Genomic DNA, 23,004 nt, shown 5'->3' on the forward strand with positions numbered 1-23,004 from the left:
TCATTGGAGAAAGTCTGAAAGAGATCCATGTACAAAGACTAAACGAATCATCCCAAAGACTGAAATTGATTGAGCTCTTACTTGCAGATAACGACTCCCAATATCAAGCCTTTGAATTTGTGGCATTCCAGCCAGGAGTTTTTCAAAGTATATTCCACCTTCGCATTTTACATTTTCATACGTGTCAATGGAAAATACAGTCAAACGAGGGGTATTTTCAAGAGTGAGATGGACAAAATGGGGGCTATCTACGATGGTTAAGTGCTGAATATTTGGAGCGTTGATACGAAGCCGGCGTATATCTGTGCAGTGAGACATAGTAAGTCTCTCAAGCACGGGCGAGCTTGAGATCAGGCTCTCGAGAAGAGCTTCATCAACCTCTAGAGTCCGGAGACAAAGACTCTTCAAATTTTTGAAACCCCCGAATGTTGACGGCGATTGCAGGGAACAATAGCCTAGTTTCAGTTCGGTCAAGCTTTGAAAAGAAAATAGGGAAGCTGACATACGGAATGGGGTCTTCAAAAAATCAAAACCAGAAAATACAAACACTTTTAGATGGCGTCTCAGTAGAAGAATAATCCATTTTTCTATCTCCTCAGCCGGGAGCTTATGCCTAACGGAGAGCTTAAACTCGTGAATTGGGCCAGAATGAAGAGAGAGAACATGATCAATAAGCCTCACAAGCTGGTTCGGTGGATACAACAACTGTTCATCAAACACCAAGCTCGATAGTGTTGTATACTTGTACCGCCACTTTGTCGACAATACGCTCGTCTTCACGGCGTCCTCGATCCCTAACTTGGATAATATTTTATCCAACACATCTCCCGGTAAGTCGCTGATTCTATCCAACTCCTATCATCAATCAAAACAAATTAAATAAAATCACATAAAAAATAAACTCATGAAAAAGGCACTGTTCAGCATTGGATTCAGTAGTTTATTTTCTGTTAGGCAGAAACCATCAAGCTTGGGTCATTACATATTTCTTGATTGATTGAACAAAAAAATAAACTGGATTAAACCAACATACAGCAATCAAAACATTCAAATTAACACTTTGGTACAATCCGATATTACATTATTCAAATAGAGAACCCACCTTCCTAGAATTTTTCTTCTCTCTATAAAGCAGAGACATGCCTTGCAAAGTACCAATCAACAACAATGGTAAAAAGGAAAACGTGTATAAAAAGTTCAAAGCAAAATACCATATTTGATGACGCCATTGAAGAAGCTTAGTCGGGACTGAGATTGATTGTCTACAAAACTGCCCACGGCCTGCATGAGAACCTCAAGCAGATCAACATCCGATAATGAGAGAAATGGTTTATGCATTGAGAACATACACATTACTCGGCATGAAGAAAATGAGATCAATGAGCAACGTCTGAAATAAGAAGCCCTTTGACTCCCATGAGAGAAATAAGGACCATTGAAATTGGGTTCGAATTAATTTGTGTTCTTTCATATTTTGGAAAAGCTCATACACGAGCCGGACACAAGACGGAGAAGAAGAGAAAAACAACAGACAAAAGGATCCAAAATGCCGCGACAGAATCGGATCCAAACATCCAAACCTTGAACAAATCTATTTTTGGTCTGATTCAACAAGAAAAAAAAATGACTGAATGATGTCAAAGGAGAAAATATCATACGAAATGCTGCATTAGTACCTTGATATTCAAGTTGATCAGTTCTTTGTTTGCTGTTAAATTAACATAATATTCTGTTAAGCTTTCTCATGTGAATCAACTTTGAGTCTTAATTTAGCAAAAGTTTCAGATATAGCATTAGCAATTTAAAAAATCTGAAGGAATAATAATTATGAACAGCCGATTGTAATCGGAATAGAAGTTATCTTGTTGAGTCAGAAATCAGCCATGGCAAGTGACAAAATGAAAAATATGATTAAAAAATAAATCAGCCAAGAACTCCGATCACTTCCAACACTCACACACAAAGAAAGAGAATAAAATGAGAGTGATAAGCGCGACTCACTGTTTTTCGAATATCGGAGACTTGAAGGCCACGGAATCGGAGGGAGTCCTCTCACGGCTGCAAGAAACATTCATAGTTCATAACGTTTTCTTTTTAGCGTTTTTCAAACGAAAAAACTTTCACAACCCTACAGATATCGAAAAGCCCTACATTTCATACGTACAATATATATGTCCTTGGTTTTCTCTCTTTCTCTATGGGATGCTTTATTTTCTTTCCTTAATTATATGAAGAAAAAAAATTAGAAATGAATTGTAATTAATATTTGATTTATTTCCTTATTAAAGCACTTATTCACTACAGTAAGAATAAAATATTTGACTTAATTTTTCTTAGTTTCCTAGTTTCTTTTTTCTATTGCCATGTATAAATTTATTTGGGTCTAATGGCTATCTAGCAATATGAAATGTTAGAAATTTCTAAATAGCCAATATTTCGTTAATTTGGTTAATAACCACGTAAATCTTTATACACTTAACAAATTTCTAGTAAATATGTGTAGATAACGTTGGTTACGTCATATTTTTTACTATTTACGAAACATTTATGGCTATTTACAAAAAATTTACAAAACGTTGGCTAAAATGCAAATGCTTATGTTTTTATGGCTTATATCGCTAATATTTGAATTTATTTTAACAAGTATTTCCAATTAAGCTCTGCCGATTCCAAATAGCAATACAAACAGTATATTGAATTTACTCTTCTAGTAAATTAATTAACTTGCAAAAAATGAAACTATATCCCTAGTTCTCGCAAATAAGTAGCGGAGATTCGATGTCTGCGGTGTTTATTGGCGGTCCTGTCAACGTGGACCTCAGAGTCGTCAGATACGACGAGCGGGATGGTATAGAATTAATCTAACAAGAAATTCATTCAGTTAAATGATTAAATTAACAAGCAATTCAATCAATTAATTAATTAACTTAACAAAAAGATCACAGAAAAATCATAAACTTAACCTAAGTCCTAATTCAATCAGTTAATTAATTAACTTAACATCACCAGTAAGTTAATTAATTAACTTATACATATGAATAGCCATATAGAGAAGGCTATAGCGAATCGGCGCGAATATCTGATGCAGTGAATCGTTCTAGTTAATTAATTAACTAATCTTGTTCGAGTTTAGAAATTTACCTATCGGAATGGTGGAACAGAAGTTGCGTCGGAAGATTGGCGTCGTAGACGAAGACGCCTTCGACCTACAATGATCTGTGACGAGCAGTGACGATCTCCCGACGACCGATGATGACCTGCGACGACAACCGGCGACGGAGTGTGGATCGGCGTGATGGAACTAGAGATTTTAGGGTTTTTCATGTTTTTTGGTCTGAGCAATTTTGGGCATTTTAGTGTGAGCATTAGGGTAATTTTGGAAGTCTTGCGCCAAATTAGATGTCTTGGGCTATTTTTTTTAACAAAAATTTAGAAAAATATTCAATTTGAACCTTTGATATTGCTAAATCAGCGTTTTATAATTAATATCAGCGTTTTTTTTATATCACAAATCAATCTCAGCTGTTGATTCAAAATCCATCCAAAGTTAACGTCGAGAGTACTAACGGCATACCAAATTCGTAGCATTGGGTACTTATCCCGCGAAATTTAAACTTTGGAAACATAAGTGTTACAAAACGAAAACATTGGGCACTTATGCCGCAATTATCTCAAATAATAAAACAAAATGCAGCTCAACGATATAACATATAAGTTATCCGAAGATGAGTAATTGACGATAGTGATTATTAGAATAAATCACGAATTTATAACTTAATTAAAAAAACAACCGCAATCGCTAGTTATTTATTTATTTATTTCATAATCACTAATTATTTATTTATCGACGGAGAGACTGCTCAATGACTCTAATTATTGCGTCTCGGGAGAATCAAATCATGGACTTACCCCAGTGGTTCGCGATTGAACCACAATGGCGTATTTATAAATCGCTTATATGCACCTTATAGTCTCTCATATGGAAGGCCTGAATGAAAGTGTTTTTTTTTATTTTATTTAAAATTAATTGTCTTGTAAATCTGCATTTACTCAGCGAAGTTCAAATGAAGAGCCTTAGAACGCAAATAATTGTTCTGTCTGAATCATAATCTCAGTTTCTGATAAGGAAAATAACAGTAGATCCTTTACACCAACACCGCATGTCCATAAGACGTAAGGTAGTCAATTACTATCCAAAATACCACATTGATAAGCTATGTAAGTATCACAATACAATTCGTACACCATAGAGGAATTGATGTCTCTCTATAAACATGTATACACAACAAGAACATAAGCTCAAGCATATCAGATTCAGAACAGAACGTCTAATGGACTAATATATCTACATCGTTATAAATACAACATAAATATCTTCTTTGATAATGTAAGCCAACTCATGTATTGACAACTTGGCGAAACATCATACAATTTTTGGGTCTGTGAGGCTCTAGCCTTGGACACGTCTTGCAAGGTGTATGAGGCGTTTCGAGACGCATTTTAGTTTTTTGGGCTTTTCTGCAAATGGTTGGGGCAGTTTTGTAATGGGCCAGGATATGAGGGGCAAAAAAAAAAAAAAAAACACACATAAAAGAAAACCTTAACCGTGAGCGTAAAGTTACCAGCCCTCTTCAAAGTCCTACCTCGCGTGTCCCAATTGCCGGAAGTAAGCTGGAACTTTTGTATATTTAGCCCTAACAGAACTATGTACTTTATGTATTTTTGTATTTATTCAATTGATACAACCTCGGGCCCATTATTGCCTTTCAAGCCTTGTAGGTATTATTAGAGTACAAGCACATGCCATGTTAAGTGTATCATTCAGTCAAGAAAGATAACAATGATAAAAAAGAATCACATCTTTTTGGAAAATGAGAAAAGAGAGACAACAATTACTCTACAGAAAGAATACTGACCGCCATAGATCCGTATGAACAAGTATATGATGTTGCTTGTTGATCTTTATGTTTCTGCAGAAGAAAGTTTCTCCTGAAGAATTGCGATACGAGCCTGCATATACGGGTGTATAAAGTTGGAACTATTGGAGAATCTGTGAACAAAGAACCATTAATTTTTATTTTATATCTGCACTCCTGACTGCTGCTATTGGTTTTCATCAGAATCTTTAACATATTAGGCATCCTTATAACTTGTGCAAGGTTTAAATCTAAATTAATACAAGTATCAGAGCTTGGAAGAAGAGAAGCTGCAAATATATTTACACCCATTATTTTTTATTTTTTTGTGAAATCACTTGTTTAATAGAATGATGAAGTAGATAGCAATTTTTAAAGACTCTTAAACATTTTTATAGATTAGTCAGAGCTTTAATACATTTGCAACACCTTACTGGAAAATCAATATATCAGTATCAATTTCCTGTGCCCTACTTCTACCTGATTATTTTTGCAGTACTAGACGAATTTACATCGGTATTGAGGGGCGGAAAAGAAAAGAGTCACATACCTTGAACATATATAACAAACTTTGTTATCGGATATGTGAAAATTAGATTCTACCTTGAACGGTTTAGATCGCCGAATAGATGGATCAATATCGAGAGCTGTTAGGTACGACTTCTCAGCACTATCAATTTGGTTCAAAGCCATGAATGCATCACCCTGGCATATATAGCCCTGCACACATGTGAAAACAATGTTGTTACCGAATTTCTTAAGGCCTCTATTCTTATAACCAATGCTTAGTCTATAGTATTGATTTTGAAGGTGGTTTAGGATGTATTTCGTGCTAGACTCAGTGTTGCATTGTTCCCTTATTCATACATAATCCAAATTGGACAATCGAACCCCACAAACCTGGGATATGTCAAAATCATTACCCATGTTCTACTTCATAGTTTTGACGATCTGTACTTACCAAACAAAAAACGGTAAAGTTTACTCAATATTACAAATTTAACCACAAAAGCAAGCACAGATGTTTCAAATATCTTATGCCATAATTTATGGTCTCTACAGTTCCAAATATAACCAGAATGAAAGTACTCTTTTAAAAAGGTTAGAACATTTTAAGTAAGTAGGGCCAACTTTTTCCTGCCCTGTCGATAGATTGTCGAATTTCTGAATTGTAACTCCTTATTTTACTTAATTGAACATTGTATATTGTATATGCAGAGCGAGAGTTTTGGCTTTACCTCTACAAACCGAGGAAACATCGTCAGCGCTTCCGTGGCATCTTCAAGAGATTCATGATATTTGCTCAACGCCAACCTTGCAACACCCCTGAAGTTTACAAAAGTTGTTAAGTAAAGCACTATATCCCTGTAATTCCTTTAATCTGCACACAAAAGACGTTATTTTACATTACTAATTTGGCTAAGCCGATCAGTATTTGAAGTAATAAACAAACCTGTCTTTATACAGAATGTGGATACCACCCATGGGCTTCAATTCTATAGCCTGCATCAACGACATACACAGTGCTTCTTCTTACCGCTCTTCGTATAGTACTTGTGAAACAAACAACAAGCTTTTGATACAATACTCGTTCACTAATCAATCTTCGTAATTGTATTTCTTTTCGAATTTTTGAAATAAAAAATCTCAGAAAACATGAACTTCAACCTGAATCAAATTTTGATCTTTACACCTATGCCACAAGGGATGCATAAAATCTAACAATATATTTCAAACATGCTTAAATCAATAAATTAAAAGTTATCAAAAATCTCTAAAAGTACTACCTGAGTCTCAGAGAAAATATCAGCTGTGTCAAGGCGCTATTTTTTTTTAAATTAACTGTTTGTCCCTACTCTCAAAAAACCTGAACTTCCACCGAAATCAAATTTTAATCTTTCACCTAATGTGAAAAACTCGGAAGAAGAGATGTCTTAATCTCTTCCACAACAGAGTCGTATAATCTAATAATTCTTTTGTAACTTCTCTTAATTAAAAACAAACTCTCAAAAAGCTCTATAAATACTAATAAGCAGAGAGAGAGAGAGAGTATTGCCTGAGAAAGAAGCGACTCAGCAGCGGCGAAATCACCATCTTCAGACAGCTTCTCCGCCTTCTTCCTCAGCGCGAGCGCTTCGAGGCTCGTCTTTGCGTCGAAGCTCCGGCCATTTCCGCCGCCGCCGCAGAGAGCAGCCATGACCTCAGCGGAGCGCGCGGCGGTGGCGCAGTGGGAGACGATTACGGCGGCGGGGAGGGCGACGAGGTTGGGGCCGGCGCCGCATCGGCCGAGGCAGCCGCAGGATACGACGGCGATTCCTGGCGGCGCGAGGCCGGCGAGGGTTTCGAGGGTTTGGAATGAGCCCTGTTTGCGACAGCTCCGGTTGGTGCAGACTCGGATCTCCGTAGGGAGGTTGCCGGAGGGACGGAAACGACAGAGAACGCTGTTGTTTATCATTACTCTACTCTCTTTTTTTTTTCTTTTCTTTCAGGCCTTTGCTCGTTTAGTCTGAGTTTGCGGGTAATAATAATAATAATAAAATATATAATAATTTATTAGTCTTGAATTTTAAAAATTAAAAATGTCAATATTATCGATTGTTTGTTCCTTACTAAAAATTAACAAAAATTAAATATTGACACAGAATCAATCAATTCGTGATCAAATGTATCACAAAATCAACCAATTCGTAATTAATTTGGTACTAAATATATCAATATTTGAATTTTAATTGATTTTTGATAATTATCAAATAATTGATATTATTGATGTCAATTTCTCGTTTACCAAGATTCTAATTTTACGTATATATTAACTATTGATTGATTGGAGATCAACTGATAAAACAAACAAGATAATTTTAACACCGTGATTTTTACTAATCCAAATAAAAATATATGAAATATATATGTTTTTTTATATAACATATATATATATTCAAAAAAAGTCCAAACTCCAAGTAAAAAAAATTCATGTAATATTCAAAATACAACATAAATCATAATACCATACAATATTCAAAATGCAACATGAATCATAATGTTACACAATATTCAGAATACAACAACTAAGTATTGAACATTCATAATATCATAGAAATACTCATTAATTTTTCATAAACTACTTACTCACTAGCCGGGTGTTATGTGGCGAAATTCTTAAAATATACGAGGTTGCACCAAAAGTATTCTTCTCGGGTCAAATAAAAGTTTATAAGTCTGAAACATGTCGCAATTTTTCTGGCTCACGTACAAAAATGTCGAGCGAGAGTACACAAACATGGCAAATGAATGGCCCAAAGCCAGACAAAAGTGCACATGAACTTGTTAGGTCCAAATCCTCCAACTCCACGTAATCTTTTTTTTTATTAACACATTAAACACACAATATATATATATATATATATATATATATATATATATTTAATCTTGTGAATATTTATAAAACACCAAAACTCATAAATTGACTACAAAAACATATTAAAACAAAGTTCAATCAAAACATTGGTAAGCATCTAGGATTTCTAAGTATGTTAGGTATTTTAGATTGTATGCATTGGAAGTGGGTACTTCAATATGTTGGACGTAGTGAATCCCCTACTATTATTCTAGAACTTGTAGCTGACAATGATATTTGGATATGACATGCATATTTCGGTCCACCGGGATCTGACAATAATATTAATGTGTTAGACGCATCCCATCTTTTTGCTAATATTGCTGAGGGTACTGATCCACCGACCAATTTTATCATTAATGAGAAAGAATATAATATGGATTATTATCTAGCCGATGATATATACCCAAAAATAGTCGACCTTTGTTCAAACTATTCATGATCCACGTGGCCCAAAAAAAAATTGTAATGAAACAAGAAGCATATAGAAAAGATGTGGAGCGTGCATTTGAAGTATTGAAGTCAATATTTGCAATTATGGCTGGACAATCCTGCTTATGGAATAAGAAAGTGTTACATGATATCATGGCATCGTGTATTATTATGCATAATATAATAATAGAATATGAACATAACGTTAATCCAACCATTAAAGAACGGGTCGAAGTCCCAAATGCAGAAGTTGAAATATCATACATTTCCCTTCAGTCTAATATAAAGGACAAATACCTCACTTAAAAATATGTTAAATTGCAAATACCACATTTTTCGTTTATTTGTTACAAAAATAAAAATTTGAACTCCCCAAAATACCCTTAATAAAATATATTTTTTACTATTTTATATTAAAAAAAAATCAAAATCTCTCTCTACATAAAAATCCTTAACTCTTTATAATGAAAAAATTTGATTTTTTTATATATAAAATAAAAAAATAAAGAGTTATTTCATTAAATGTATTTTGGAAAGTTTAATTTTTTTTTAAATAAACGAAAAGGGTGGTATTTGAGATATTATATATTTAAAGGAAGGTACGTATCATTTATATTAAACTGATGAAATATATATGATATTTTGAAAAATTGAAAGGATGAATCTCGCATTTTAATTAAACACAACAAGGGAGAATATGCCCCATAAAATATTAAATAAATCATGGGATCAAATATTAAATAAATGGAGAGAGGGATGGGGAGAAAGTTTGACTATGAATATCGACATTAAAAGTTTAACTTATGGCAATATTTAACAAATAAACTTTTTATTTACTGTTATATATTTAACAACAGTTATTTTCTAATAGTTAGAACCTATTGAAACCTTTGATTTTTGTTTATTTTGTGGCCTATTTCAGCTCTTTGGAGCCAAATGTCGGCTACTTCGAGGCCAATTGGAGCCGTAATTTAGCTTCTTTGGGTATATTTTGCTGTTTTAGGTTCAAATTTAGCTACTTTGGGTCAAATTTTGGCTACTTGCGGAATTTTTTTGTTTTTTTTTTTTGCTACTTTGGAGCCAAATTCAGCTAATTTGAGTGTTTTTTTTTTTTTTTTTTACGTTTACAGTTTTAACTTCTTCTCTATTATTTTTTTAAATAACAATCTCTATTATAGTTTTTTTTAATAATAATCTCTATTATTGTTTATAGTGTCAATTGAAATACTATAATATTTAAAATTTTGAGATATTAAAAAAAAAGGTGATGTAGTTAAATAGTCAATTTAAAGTTATAAATTTACAAAATATTCAAGGTTTGTCTTAACTTAATGAAATAGCCGAAATGTGCAGCAATCTAATTTCAAAAAGAATTTTGACCCCAAGATTAATATTTTTTTCAAAGTGATAAATTGCTTAAAATAATCGTAAATTTTTTTTATCTTAGCTGTTAAAATAAATTTGAAAACATAAATTTGACTATTTTGCTGAAAAATTGAAAATTTTGCTATTTTACTAATCAATAAATTTCAAATGTATAGTTTGTAAAAATTTTCAAAAAAAAAAATTACTACGTATATACAATTGAGAAATAAACTGGAGTATCTCTCCTAAATATATATGTTAGTAGGGCCTTTAAGCTGATGTGATGCCCGTAATCAAAAGCCCAATAGTACGATTCTATACATACATTTGGGGAAGTACGCGTTTAGATAACTTGAAAGTCGAACTTCAACTTCAAGTATGACTCTATGACCAAAGCCTTATAAATATGATCATGATCTGTACTTTCTTCGCCACACACACACACACAAATAAATTAATCTCGCTCTCGATCTCACCCCACACACACAAATAAACTCACAGTCTTTCTCTCGTTATCGCTCGATGGAGACAGATTATGATATGAGAATCATAGGCGAGCCTAGTTGCACAGTGGAGGCTTCCGAAGGAGAGGAGACGGAAAGGGGCAAAGTCGTCCTCAACTTCACCGCCAAGTTCTCTCTCGCCGCCGACTCCGACTCCGACTCCGAATCCACCGTGTTCCGTCGCACCTTCGTGGCTGAGACCGACTCGCTGATATATGAAGGAGAGGAAAGCGAATCTTTGGTGGCCGAGATGCTGGCGGTGCTTGGAGTGCCGCTCCTGGGGTCGCTCATAGATTCCATCCTGATCGGAATCTCCGACTATGCCTCCGAAGCCGATTGGTGGCTGGGCATCAACGCCACAGTCAACATCCACCTCATAGTCCAACGCCTTCCGACGCCATACCACGACCTCGACAACTACCCCATCCACTTATATTACAATTAACAACAACACGACCACTACTACCACGACGACCTGTGCTTTGTTCCGGCCACCGACCACTCGATCCGGGACGTGGATTGCCCGGTTTGTTTGGAAGATCTTCCGGCGGGATCGGCGGCGATTCGGTTGCCGTGTTCCCACACCTTTCACGGAGATTGCATCGTCAAGTGGCTGAGCATTAGCAAGTTTTGCCCGCTTTGCCGTTTTGAATTAGATTAGCTGCGATGCCACTAAGTTTTTTTTTTTTTTTCAATTTTTTTTCATCAGACCAATTGTTGAAGTATGTCGTGTATGTAACTTTTAGTGTAGTTATGATCAATTTAATAGTTGCTTGCAATTAAAAATATATGTTTACAAATATACCTTTAGTGTATATTTACAAATCACTAAATATACCTTTTACAATAAATCTAACCCGACCAAGACGAGCTCGATATTGGGGATGCTTGTTGACGAGATTAAACGCCTCAGTGAAAGCTTCGTAGGTTGCGACTTCTTGTTCTTCCCGCAATGTCCCAGCTCATAAACTGACAAAATATTCCCTGAAATTTACCTCTTCGGTTGTATGGATTGATGAAGCTCCCCTTTAACTGTACTGTGATATAAAGGCTGATTTGCCTAGTTAATGAAATTTGCTTCTGGTTTGCACTTCCTCTACAACTGCAAGTTCATGCATTGTCCCAGGGATCTGATCAGGGTACTTCTATATGTAATGTCATGTTATTATTTTCACAAGGTAAAAATAATATCTCCAGAGCAAAAAATGACACATTAAGCTCATGCTCAAGGCCCAAGTCCACAAGCAAAATGCTCAAGTCAAACTCTCAAAATAAAGTTCGCAAAACGACTCGAGACCATGTCAACGAGACAATCCACGAGTTATGTCTCGAAACCACATCGGCAAATCCTCTTTCAAGTCCACGAGACGACTCGAGAGTCCACGCAACGACTCGATATCACGTCTAAAAAAGATATCTCTCAAGACCACAAATTGAATTCACAAATCATTACAATGACTTAAAATCAAGTTTACAAAATCACGCGTCAAGCTCTCAATCAATACTCATAAGATGTCTCTCAAACGAGCTCTCAAAATAGACTCACAAAGCATGTTTTCAAGCTAGACTCGTTAACAAATCTTCAATACAAAGCCACAAATATGAGCATCCGGTCGGCCAAAGAAAATGATCACCTAATCGACAAAAAAAAAATACCACCCGATCAACTGGCCAAAGAAAATGAGCACCCGACCAACCAAAAAATGAAGACCACCCGGTTGGCCAAAGAAAATGACCACACCTGACCAGCCAAAAAATGAAGACCACCCGGTCGGTTAAAAAAGAAGACCACCCGACCGTCCTCACTCGGTCAAGACCACCCGGTCAATTCCACTACCCGATCAAGTACTTCCCATTAACCCCCTTGGCTGCTACAAATATCCCATTCACTCACCACACAGTGTAAATTCTCTCAACTTGTAAAAAAATCTACCAAAATCACACCGCGACTCTCTCTCTCTCTCTCTCTCTCTAGAAATCATAGAGACGAGCACAAATCGTTCACTAAGAACACAATACAACACGACTAATGTTGAGCGTCGGAGCACGCGCTGAGGAAAAACCCTCCGCGTCCCTCTAGATTCACGTTTCTTGTGCTTATGTGAAGGTGCGAGAATTCGAAGACCCAACGAGGAACACGAAGAACTTGAAGATCTAAGAACGACTCAGAGATCCGAAGACTCGACAAGGAACGCGAAGAACGTGATGGCGTGAAGACTCGAAGAGAAGATAACGGGTTGAAGGCAAGGTCTCTGAAGATTTCTCATGGGTTGAAGACAAGGTGTCGGAAGAGGTTTAATGGGTTGAAGGCAAGGCTTTGGAGAGAGGGTCAAAGGGTTGAAGACTTGAGGAGGCTAAGGCTCGAGAGCTCGACAAGGAACGTGACAAACGCGGAAGATCCGAAGCTCAAAGACTCGAAGACCCGAAGACTCCAAGATCCAAAGACCCAAAGACTCGAAGACTCGGCGATCCAAAAACTCGAAGATCCAAATAACACAAAGAACATGAAGATCCGAAGTGATGAGAACCTCGCTGCCTTTGCGATGAACGAAGCTCAAATCGTTGCGGAATTACGTGGGATGTCTCAATAAGTCTTTGCTTCAATTTGGATGAAGGTTTGCGGGTTTGTTGTTGTAGGGAATTTTTGGTGGTTTTTGGATAGGTTAAAAGGAAGGGTTGGTTTTGGTGTTTTGGGTGGAGTACTGATAATCGCCACAATAGTTTGTAATTTGAACTATTGATGAGATTGAAAGGGAAATGAAAGACGCCACAATAGTCTATGGAATGAAACTATTGATAAGTCTAGAACTCGAAGAACGCCACAAGTTATTTGTCTTGATAAGTTCAACGATTTAGAACCTAAGAAATTAGAGAGTATTTTCTCACAAAATGTTTTCAGAAATGTTGATTGATAATCTTCATTCAGATTGAGTTGCCTATAAATACAACTTCAAATGATGGTTACAAGTATACCAAAACACAAGAAAACCAAAGGACAAACAAACCCAAAAGTCACACAATTAAATTGCTAAAACATTAAATGGACCGAGATATTTCGAAGCACAATAAACTGGGTCTGGGATTCGATTTTTAACAAACTGTCAACGCTGTATTAAAGATCTCGTCTTTCTCTTCGATTTGATATGCTGTACGCGTAAATCCGATAACCGAGTCAAAAGATACGGCCCTCTGAAGTTGGACCGACAGATTTGGACGCAGAATTCGGCCTGCATCACGAAGACTTGAAGATCCAAAGATCCGAAAGCTCGAAGACCAAATGACCCAAAGATTCAAGAACCTGGAGACATGAAGATCCAAAAAACACGAAGAACACAACGAGAACGATAAGCGTGACTAACACGGGAAGCACAAAGGAGATTCATTGACGAGATGAAGATGGCGAGAAGGGAAGAACTTCACCGCACCTAACCTACGTGCGGTTATAGGGTCCGGTCCTAGATCGAACCACGGACGACTCTGAATGCGAATCCAAAAATGAGACTTTCAGAATTTGCGAGTTGGTTATATGAAACATTACATGCTATTATATTCTTATTTCCAAAAATGATTTTTGAAATTCATTAATGCTTAATATCTTATAAACTTTACTAAAAACAATGGCTACATCTGATTGCGCATAATTCATTACATTTGAACAGAAGACGGAGTACCAAAAGCAAGGAGAGTTATATACACTGATTTATACGGGTATTCTCACCGGGCATGTGCTCACCGAGTTATTTTGAGCTCAGAAACATTAGGGAGCCCTAAACTTATGTTACTCAGTGGAATCGGTCTAGAACCCTATCTTTCTTCGCAATACATTTGTACGGTTTATCCGCAGCCTAGCGTCGGAAATTTCATGTCCAACAATCCCCGCATCGCCGCTTTGATCATCCCTATTTCCTTTTGACTCTTCTGAAAGTATTCAAATCGCTGGAATCACTAAAGACTACAATGTTGCAGCCTTTTCTCCCATTTTTATGGTTGCTCCAAACCCTCCCTTCTAGTTAGTTTTCCCAAAATGCTCGCTCGGTGAGGCTAAGACTCGCTATCATCACCGGTTTACTGGCACAGCCGCTTTCCGTGGGCGCTCCACCAAAGATGTGGTTTAACTACTTCTCTGATCCCGAAGACCTTTTCAACTGTGGGAAAGCAGCAAGGAAGATCGCCGAGATCCTGAACATGACTTCCACTTCCAGGCTCCGGTACACATATCATCAAGGCGGTACCGGATCAAGTTCTTTGGGGTGACTTTTTCGACCGATTATATGTCCGGTGATGCTTCTTTTGAAGACTATTACCGTTACACATATTCGAGGTCGTAAAACTACCTACGCGGATGCGTTGTTGGGAAGGTCGTCGATGGTGATTTTCGAGTCATCGGTGTGAGTTCTCTTCGTGTCGTGGATTCATCGGCTTTTGACACGTCGTCAGGACTCAGGATGTAATCCAGTAAGCACTGGGATGATGTCACACATTTATTGAAATCATAACTTAGTGTAAAATACATAAATTAATAAATCTTTCCTTTTATTTGTTCGCCTTTTACACTCTATATATGTAGGTACGTTGGGCAGCAAATCCTTCAAGAGACGAAAGATACCAAATACTAGAGGATCCAAACTTCATGTATTATCATCAGCTATATTATTATAATGACTCAAATAATTATAAATAACAAAAAAATTAGCAAAATAGCCGACTTAAACATTTGGGTTTAGTAACGTTTCGTAAATTATAAGTAAATAACCACTGCATTTTATTTATAGGTGTATTTTTACAAAAATACTCATAAATAAGTTCAAATTTTTTTTGGGTATTTATGGATATTTTTGTAAATATACACTTGTAAATAATCATAAATAAAATGCAGTAACTATTTACCTATGACTTACAAAACGTTGACTATTTTGCAAAAGCAAACGTTTAAGTTGACTATATACCTAATGGACCCTTATAATAACGTCAATAATTTAGACTTGTTTCCTATGTATTACAGATTAATGTGCCACATTAGCTGGAATTAAATAAAAATAAAGTGTATTTCTATCAAAACTATTGAGTTAAAGGCTATGATGTCACGGCCGGTATGTTTTGATGTCACAGTGTATTCTTCCTAAATTGTATATTTTTAAACTGAATATGTTCTTTTAGATGTAAAAAAACTAAACGAATAAGTTAAGCGTTTCTTGGGGAAGAGATAGAGATCGGGATGGAGAAGTAGTGTACACACTGAAGGCGAGAGAAAAAAGATACAAAATTAAGATTTGGACTCGTGTTTTGGAAAAGCATAAATAACTATTATTAAAAAAAATATATAAACCTAATTTTCTCATTCAACTTACACGCAGATTTAAGTAACATGTGTAGTGCTGATATTGTTTATACTTTATAGCATTGCACATTCACAAATACATGGCAGTGTTGAATGAAACAATTGTATACACGTTAGATCTTGAGAATCCGAAACTAAGAAGAAAGCTAGCTAGCTTATTCCATCTATAATGAATAAAAAAAAAGTGTACAACAAAAGTAAGGAACGAACAACATCATTGGCATCAGAGGTCGCAGCTTTACTGATCAACCGATCTGTCATTTTTCATCATTCAATTGGACAGTTCGAACGAATTGATCAGTCGAGCTTGTTTTTTTGGATAGGGTTCGATCGAGAAATTCCTTGGGAACCAAACATTTTTCTTCTCTGTATAACTTTTCCTGAATCAAAGGGGATGCTAAAACTGACAGTTCTTCCGCGCAATTCATCTTTAGCTCCTTCATTTCCTGATTTTTAATTCAACAACACACGAAATAATAAAATCATGTAAAAAAACCAGATACTAGACCAATTATTATCATCATTATGAAAGACGAAAAATAATACATATCTTCTAGAGGTGACATTTGACTTCGTCTAAGACATTCATAAATGCCTCGAAATTAAAATTAAAATTAAACCTTATCTTTTTCCATGTAGAAAGACAAATACATGTATATATATATATATATATATATATATATATATATATATATATATATATAACCTTATTTGTAAACATGTACAACGCTAAATATAAAGAAATATATACAAAGCAAACAGTCTCTACAAAATATATATGTACCTGGTGATAATTAGGAGAGTCTAAACATTGAAGAACCGAGACTTGAGCCTTGAGAAACTTGACGTACTTATAAGCAGCTTGAAACATATCAGCCGTACTGTTCATCTTATTCGCGCCAGGAATCAGCTTTCCCAGCTCCAACGTCTTCTCCGAAATCTTCCTCCTCCTCTCTCGGGCCGCGATACTCTGGGGAGAAACCACCGTAGGCTTCTTCGCCGGACGATGATCATGATCGGAGACAACGATAGTCTGACCTCTCTTGATTTCACACTGCACCGGCGCCGGAAAATCATCAATGGTCTGAATGGGAGGCTCGGCGAGGAACGAGGCCAGAAGATTCTGATCTTCAATGGACGAGAAATCGTCCGCGATAATCGGTTCATCGAGATCTAGAGAGTTGTTGTTTAGAGGATTTAGGGTTTGTGGCGATGGATGATCAAAGAATGTGTTTGAAAACAACGAAGTAGTAATGTTGTTGTTGTGGTCATCATAGTCGTTGTTTGGTTGAGTAAGTATGAATGTATTGTTGGAGCTGAAAGAATTAGGGTAGTAATTAGGGTTAGGGTTGGAATGAGTGTAATAATTTGGGTTAGGGTTGGAATGAGTGTAATAATTAGGGTTAGGGTTGGAATAAGTAGAAGTGTTTGAGAAAGGGAATCTAGATGATGTTGATGTTGAGAGACACGGTGATTGTCTTGGTCGTTTCTTGTGTTTGAAACTGAGAGAGTTTGGCTTGTGATGTTGGCTTTGTTGGTGTTGGAGTGAAGATGAAAAATATGGCAATAAGTTTGAGCCGAAGCTGAGAGACTGATGAGCAGCCATTTTTGGAGCTCGGAGAAGTATTAGAAGAGAAAATTAATAAGATTGTTGCTTTGTATTTGATATTGACTTGTACCTAATTAGGCCATTTACTATTATTTATGCAAGTAAATAACCGCACTCTAGCTTCCCCAAAATTAGGATCTGATCAACCCCAATATTTTGCCTTGAAATTAGCCTATTTACTTGTATATAATTACAAATACACTAATGAAATAGTAAATCTTATTTATTTATTTAGTCTTTAATCTAGTCAAAAGAAGTTGGAGAATTTTGCGGTTCGTTATAGTCAGCAAGTGTGGCACGATGTGCCAAACTTTCTCTATTTTTCATTTTATAATTATTATACAGTTTTAGCTTAGTCTTAATATTCAGCCACATAATTTGGAGCACTGGAAAACAAGGAAATATGGACAGTATATTGTCTGTCGAGCTCCGTGTTCATGACAATTTATTAAAAAAAAGAAAAAGATTAACGAGTTATGAATTTTTAGACTTGTTAAACAAAGAATATACATTTTTTTATTTTATATAAATTGACAATATTAACTCTATCGATAGTGAGAATTTGACTAGTATCTATATTTCTTCAAAGAATATTGATTAAAAAAATTAAAAATTGACAACGTAAAACAATCTTTATTCTAAAAAAAGGCGAAACAATAAACCATTTACAAAAACAGTGTAAGTGTAAACATCAAGCAAAAGAAATCAACCAAATAAAATTGTTCTATAAGAAAATTTGTAAACAGTCTTATTTTATGAGATAAAAAAAATTTCCAATATTTAGAAAACTAAGTTTAAATTTTTGGTATGTGATAGTTAATAATATTAGAAAATCAGCATGTGTTATGGATATCAATATCCTTTTCTGAAAATTACCTCCAATATCTACTCTTTAAACTTAATCACTCAAATACCTCGTTTATTTTTTATTTTATAAATTTTTTATTTTTACGTTTTTATGTTTATAGTTTTATTTGAATTTTTTTTACCTTATTTTCTTATATACAACTTCGTTAGATTAGAACAAGGGTAAAAATTGTCTGAAGAATTTAAAATGACGGTTTATGGAAGGTTTTAAAATTTGAGTTAGAATTATGATCTTTTAAATGAGTAATTTACCCTATTCTTGTTCCGTGCAAGAGCCCAACAACATGGACAGGCCCCCAAGAGGATGACTATATAGTCATCGTTTGGCATAGCTTTGTTTTAAAAAAAAAACGCTTTTAGATTCAGTTTTTGGAAAAAACTGTTTTTTTTTTAAACTGACAGGTGTTTGGTAAACTGTTTATAAAACAGTTGTTGCTGGTAACAAAAGCTGATTTTGTGTTTGGTAAAATAAATATATTATAGTAAAAAGACTAAAATAGACATAAAATAAATATTTAACAATGCTATGGATAATCACGTGAGGATATTAAAGTAATTTTATATCAAATACAAAAACACTTTTTCTAAAAGCTAAGATTCGTAGCTTTTGTGACTCATGTATAATTTTTAAAATCGTTTTTGAAATTTTTTCTAAAAACTGTTTTACCAAACAGTAAGATTGCAGTTTGGTTTTTGCTAACAGCAAAAACAGGCTTAAAAAAGCTGTGCCAAACACGCCCATAGTCCGAAGGACGGAAAGCTACAAGAAAGTGTTAGAAAGATGTCGTTTCTTAATTCGATCATGCTACTTTGTTGTCGTAAGCGATCCTTCATTATTTTTTGGGAGTCAATTGATTCACCTTGTGATTGGGGGGCAAGAAGAATCTCCCGGGCAATGACTTACGCGTGAGTTTGTCAGAGGGTTATATTAATGTCGTAATCTGGTCGTATTTTCTATTTTACTGCCTTGTTTGTCCGTGTCGTTTTTGTCCAAATTTGTGATTTTCTCTGTTTTATTCTTTTTAATTCTATGGTTTTTTCATATACTATCTTTGGAAACAAATGTGAAATGGGGTATAAATGCCTACCGCTCAAAAAATTAGGGCAATCCAGTGCATTTCCCCCCTTTTTTTCTTTTTTGAGCCACCAAGATTAGCTACATGCATGAATATATTCGATGCACATGTGAATTCTATTTCTTTTTGTTCATAGTCTTTTCTTTTTATCTTTCGTTTAGCTTCTTAGCTTGAGCTATTAGTATAGGAGAAAAATAAGGAATACTGCTATATACAAAGAGTGTTATATATGTTTCTGCTTCTATTTTATTTACTTCTTTTTTTCAATACCTTCAACCATATATATTACAATTTATGTATTTTTCTATATATTACCTATCAAAATTTAAGGTATGTATTTAAGAAAACATAACTAATGGTTATACGACGTATATAGATTCAAAACATATGTTTTAGTAAATTGTTTTCGCGATGGCTTGAAATCTTCCCTCATTTAGGAGGGTTATGGTGCTTACCAACATATTCTCTTTACGCACTGTGATTTTTCGAGACTTGTATATGAGTGAAAATTGGTTTTTTTTAGTGTGTATCCACTTATTTGTTAGCGATAAAGGTTTGTTTGGCGTGATATTGTAAAGATCACGATCTTTATAAACGTGGATCAAACATTTGGTGAGTGTGTTGAGTGAAAGCGAAGAGATATCGTATATAGAGGAACCTGTAACGATTTAGACTTAAAAAAAAGGACTTTGAAGGATTAATCATTCAGATAAGACTAATGTGTCTTGTTCTACATCGACAGTTAATTTTCTTTCCACTAAGATTTTAATTACTCCAAACTAAGTTGTTGTTGCATGGAGCTAAATTACCAAATTCCTTGTGATATTTATTTTTCAACTCTCACGATCGTGCATCAAATCATTATTTGTCACTAAACTAGTCAATAACTTAGTGACATCATAAAACATACGCAAATGTAGATTTCAATTTATGAAATGAAATGTGATTAGAGCTTTAATGTAGTAAATGATTCCACAGGCTGTTCTCTGGCCGCCACTCTCTCATAAAAACATTCAGTACTTCTCTTGGAAAGAGGAAAACCACCTATCTCATTCCCATCCTTCGTGGCACCTAATATCTGGGCTGAGAATGTCTCGATATACGATATGATCAGAGAAAGCTTCTTAACCGAAGAAGGCGCGGAAGTGTCAGCGTCTATGATTTTGGGTGGGAGTAGCTGGACCAGGCCAGGCCTGTACTCGCGAGCCTCGCCCGAGTTCTTCGAGTCGAGTTCGGACTCGGTGAAGTGGGACATGGGTTCGGTCGAGAAAGCTTACGAGTGGGTTGAAAGGGATTTGGTTTCGGCCCCCGGACCATTGGTTTTTTGGCAATCCGCAGCTCGAGAAGCTTTTCTCGAGGCCGGGATTGTTCCGGACAATGGGTTTTCCCTTGACTACAGGCTTGGGACTCAAATGTCTGGCACGTTCGACGATAGGTTCGGGAAGAGACGTCGAGCGGATCAGCTGCTCAACAAAGGAGACTTTCGGAATTTGCGAGTTGGTGTCGAAGCCAATGCGATGAGAATCATCTTCTCCCCTGATGAATCAAGTAGGTTATATATATTATATATGGAATTAAAACACATGCCATTATAAGGATACCAAAAGCAAATAAATCATTACATTTGAACAGAAGATGGAGTACCAAAAGCAAATGGAGTTATATACATCGATTCATTCGGGTATTCTCACCGGGCATTTGCTCGCCGGGAGGTTATTTTGAGTGCGAGTGCATTGGGGAGCCCTAAACTTATGTTACTCAGTGGAATCGGTCCAGAACCCTACCTTTCTTCGCAACACATTCGCACGGTTTCAACGCAGCCTAGCGTCGGAAATTTCATGTCCGACAATCCCCGCATAGCCGCTTTGATCATCCCTCGGTTTCCTTTTAACTCTTCTGAAAGTATTCAAATCGTTGGAATCACTAAAGACTATAGTATTATAGCCTTTTCCCCCATTTTTTTGGTCTCTCCAAACCCAATCCCTTTCAGTTACTTTTCCCAAAATGCTCGCTCGGTGAGGCTAAGACTCGTTATCATCAGCGGTTCACTGGCACAGCCGCTTTCCCGTGGGACCCTCCGACTTGGCTCCCCAAGCAATGTCAGTGCTCCGCCAAAGGTACGGTTCAACTACTTCTCCGACCCCGAAGACCTTTCCGATTGCGGCAAAGCAGCGAGAAAGATTGCCGAGATCTTGAACACGACTTCCATTTCGAGGCTAAGGTACGAAGATCTTCAAGGCAGTACGGGATTCACATTCTTTGGGGAAAATTTTCCAACCGATTATTTGTCTGGCGACGCTTCTTTCGAAGACTATTATCGTAACACATTTTCAACCTCGTGGAACTACCTTGGGGGATGCGTTGTCGGGAAGGTCCTCGATGGTCATTTTCGAGTCATCGGTGTCAATTCTCTTCGTGTCGTGGATTCGTCAGCTTTTGCCACGTGGTCAGGATGTAATCCAGTAGGAACTGGGATGATGTTAGGCCGGTATGTCACATATTCTTTGATATCATTGATTAACATAACTTTCCATTTTATTCGCTCGTCTTTAACACTTTATATGCAGGTACGTTGGCCAGCAAATCTTGCAAGAGACAGAAGATACAAAGTACTGGAGGATCCAAATCTTAAGAATATGTACTATCATAAGTTTTATTATACTTAAATAATCAAGATAAACATCAATAATTTAGACTGCTGTTTCCTATGTATCACAGCTTGTTAAGGCCATCGGCTTATTGAAGCCTCAGTACGATGTGGCAATTTAATATTTTGCTTTATTGGGAAGTTTCCGATTTTTCCCAAGATTTTGTACGCGCAACATTTGCTTTGAATATTCTCTATGCATTTATGGTTTGGGAAATCCTAATTTGACTACTCGCTGTGTTGACCTCTACAAAAGTGATAGTTTGCCCTTGGTGGTCTTTTTTAAACATTGTTCATATACTCTAGGTTCTCGGGCGTTTGCGAGTTAAGAAACAATGTGTGTGTGTGGTGCATGTATTTCTCTTGCATCCTTGTTATTTTCCTATGAGTGATAGAGATTGAGTTTGTATCTTGTGAGAATTGTTCACATCCATTGTAATCGAGAGAAACAAACATTGGGTGAGTGTTTTGAGTGGAAGTGGAGGATGTAAAATTCAAGGGAGGTTGAGTTGAAATTTATGGGTAGTGATAGGAAAAGGGCTCTTAACAGGTGATCATTTAGATAAGATCATTGTGTATTATTGACTACTTATTGATTAGTGGATTTTCTTTTCTTTGGACTGCAACCCTCTAGACGTAGGTGACATTGCACCAATACTGGTTTAACATTTCCTTGTGACTTTATTCTTTTACTCTTTGTTTGATTGTTCATCTATCGCATCACATCTTGTGACACTAATTGTAATAATATTATATGTGACATTTTGTCTATGAGTAAACAGAATTTCATTTATGTTTAGACGTATCTTATGTGGCATTACCTTTATTGTTTCATTGCCTACTATAAACTTTAGACT

General features: G+C 36.0%; 3 protein-coding genes across 7 annotated transcripts; 1 reads left to right on the forward strand and 2 right to left on the reverse strand.

The window, feature by feature from the left end:
* Window positions 1–3,324, reverse strand: LOC149383960 (F-box/FBD/LRR-repeat protein At1g13570-like). The gene is made up of 2 exons (XM_089627961.1): window positions 3,211–3,324; window positions 1–855 (listed from the first exon to the last, which is right to left on the reverse strand). The coding sequence occupies exons 1-2, from the start codon at window positions 3,322–3,324 to the stop codon at window positions 1–3; spliced, it is 969 nt and encodes a 322-aa protein (XP_089484087.1).
* An 861-nt stretch (window positions 3,325–4,185) lies between these two features.
* Window positions 4,186–7,411, reverse strand: LOC149383961 (tetratricopeptide repeat (TPR)-containing protein). 5 transcript variants are annotated; one of them, XM_089628148.1, is made up of 6 exons: window positions 6,973–7,411; window positions 6,370–6,419; window positions 6,155–6,242; window positions 5,520–5,636; window positions 4,917–5,010; window positions 4,186–4,518 (listed from the first exon to the last, which is right to left on the reverse strand). In XM_089628148.1, exons 1-5 carry the CDS (start codon window positions 7,369–7,371, stop codon window positions 4,963–4,965), a joined length of 702 nt encoding a protein of 233 aa, XP_089484274.1. In that variant the 5' UTR covers window positions 7,372–7,411; the 3' UTR covers window positions 4,186–4,518; window positions 4,917–4,962. The 5 variants fall into 5 exon arrangements, with proteins under 5 accessions (XP_089484274.1, XP_089484272.1, XP_089484275.1 ...); XM_089628146.1 differs by having other exon boundaries at window positions 4,917–5,050; window positions 5,467–5,636; XM_089628149.1 differs by lacking the exon at window positions 4,186–4,518 and having other exon boundaries at window positions 4,549–5,050.
* Window positions 7,412–20,606: 13,195 nt separating this feature from the next.
* LOC149383962 ((R)-mandelonitrile lyase 1-like) lies at window positions 20,607–22,243 on the forward strand. Its single transcript, XM_089627962.1, has 4 exons — window positions 20,607–21,048; window positions 21,142–21,988; window positions 22,068–22,109; window positions 22,219–22,243. The coding sequence occupies exons 1-4, from the start codon at window positions 20,607–20,609 to the stop codon at window positions 22,241–22,243; spliced, it is 1,356 nt and encodes a 451-aa protein (XP_089484088.1).
* Window positions 22,244–23,004: the final 761 nt, after the last annotated feature.

Source organism: Urtica dioica, chromosome 10 (assembly GCF_054948205.1).
Source record: "Urtica dioica subsp. dioica isolate 48M chromosome 10, U.dioica_male_clone48M_v1_H2, whole genome shotgun sequence".
Taxonomy (NCBI): domain Eukaryota; kingdom Viridiplantae; phylum Streptophyta; class Magnoliopsida; order Rosales; family Urticaceae; genus Urtica; species Urtica dioica.

What these genes read in the sequence shown, in the direction of transcription:
- LOC149383962 (XM_089627962.1), top strand. Translation starts at nt 20,607, where the DNA reads ATGATCAGAGAAAGCTTCTTAACCGAAGAAGGCGCGGAAGTGTCAGCG. An exon ending in ACTGGGATGATGTTAGGCCG is followed by an intron (nt 21,989 to 22,067) that starts GTATGTCACATA and finishes CTTTATATGCAG; the next exon opens with GTACGTTGGCCAGCAAATCT. An exon ending in CAAGAGACAGAAGATACAAA is followed by an intron (nt 22,110 to 22,218) that starts GTACTGGAGGAT and finishes TATGTATCACAG; the next exon opens with CTTGTTAAGGCCATCGGCTT.
- LOC149383960 (XM_089627961.1), bottom strand. Translation starts at nt 3,324, where the DNA reads ATGAAAAACCCTAAAATCTCTAGTTCCATCACGCCGATCCACACTCCG. An exon ending in ACTGCTCGTCACAGATCATT is followed by an intron (nt 856 to 3,210) that starts GTAGGTCGAAGG and finishes GATTGATGATAG; the next exon opens with GAGTTGGATAGAATCAGCGA.
- LOC149383961 (XM_089628146.1), bottom strand. Translation starts at nt 7,371, where the DNA reads ATGATAAACAACAGCGTTCTCTGTCGTTTCCGTCCCTCCGGCAACCTC. An exon ending in CTGAGTCGCTTCTTTCTCAG is followed by an intron (nt 6,420 to 6,972) that starts GCAATACTCTCT and finishes TCGTTGATGCAG; the next exon opens with GCTATAGAATTGAAGCCCAT. An exon ending in CACATTCTGTATAAAGACAG is followed by an intron (nt 6,243 to 6,369) that starts GTTTGTTTATTA and finishes TGTAAACTTCAG; the next exon opens with GGGTGTTGCAAGGTTGGCGT.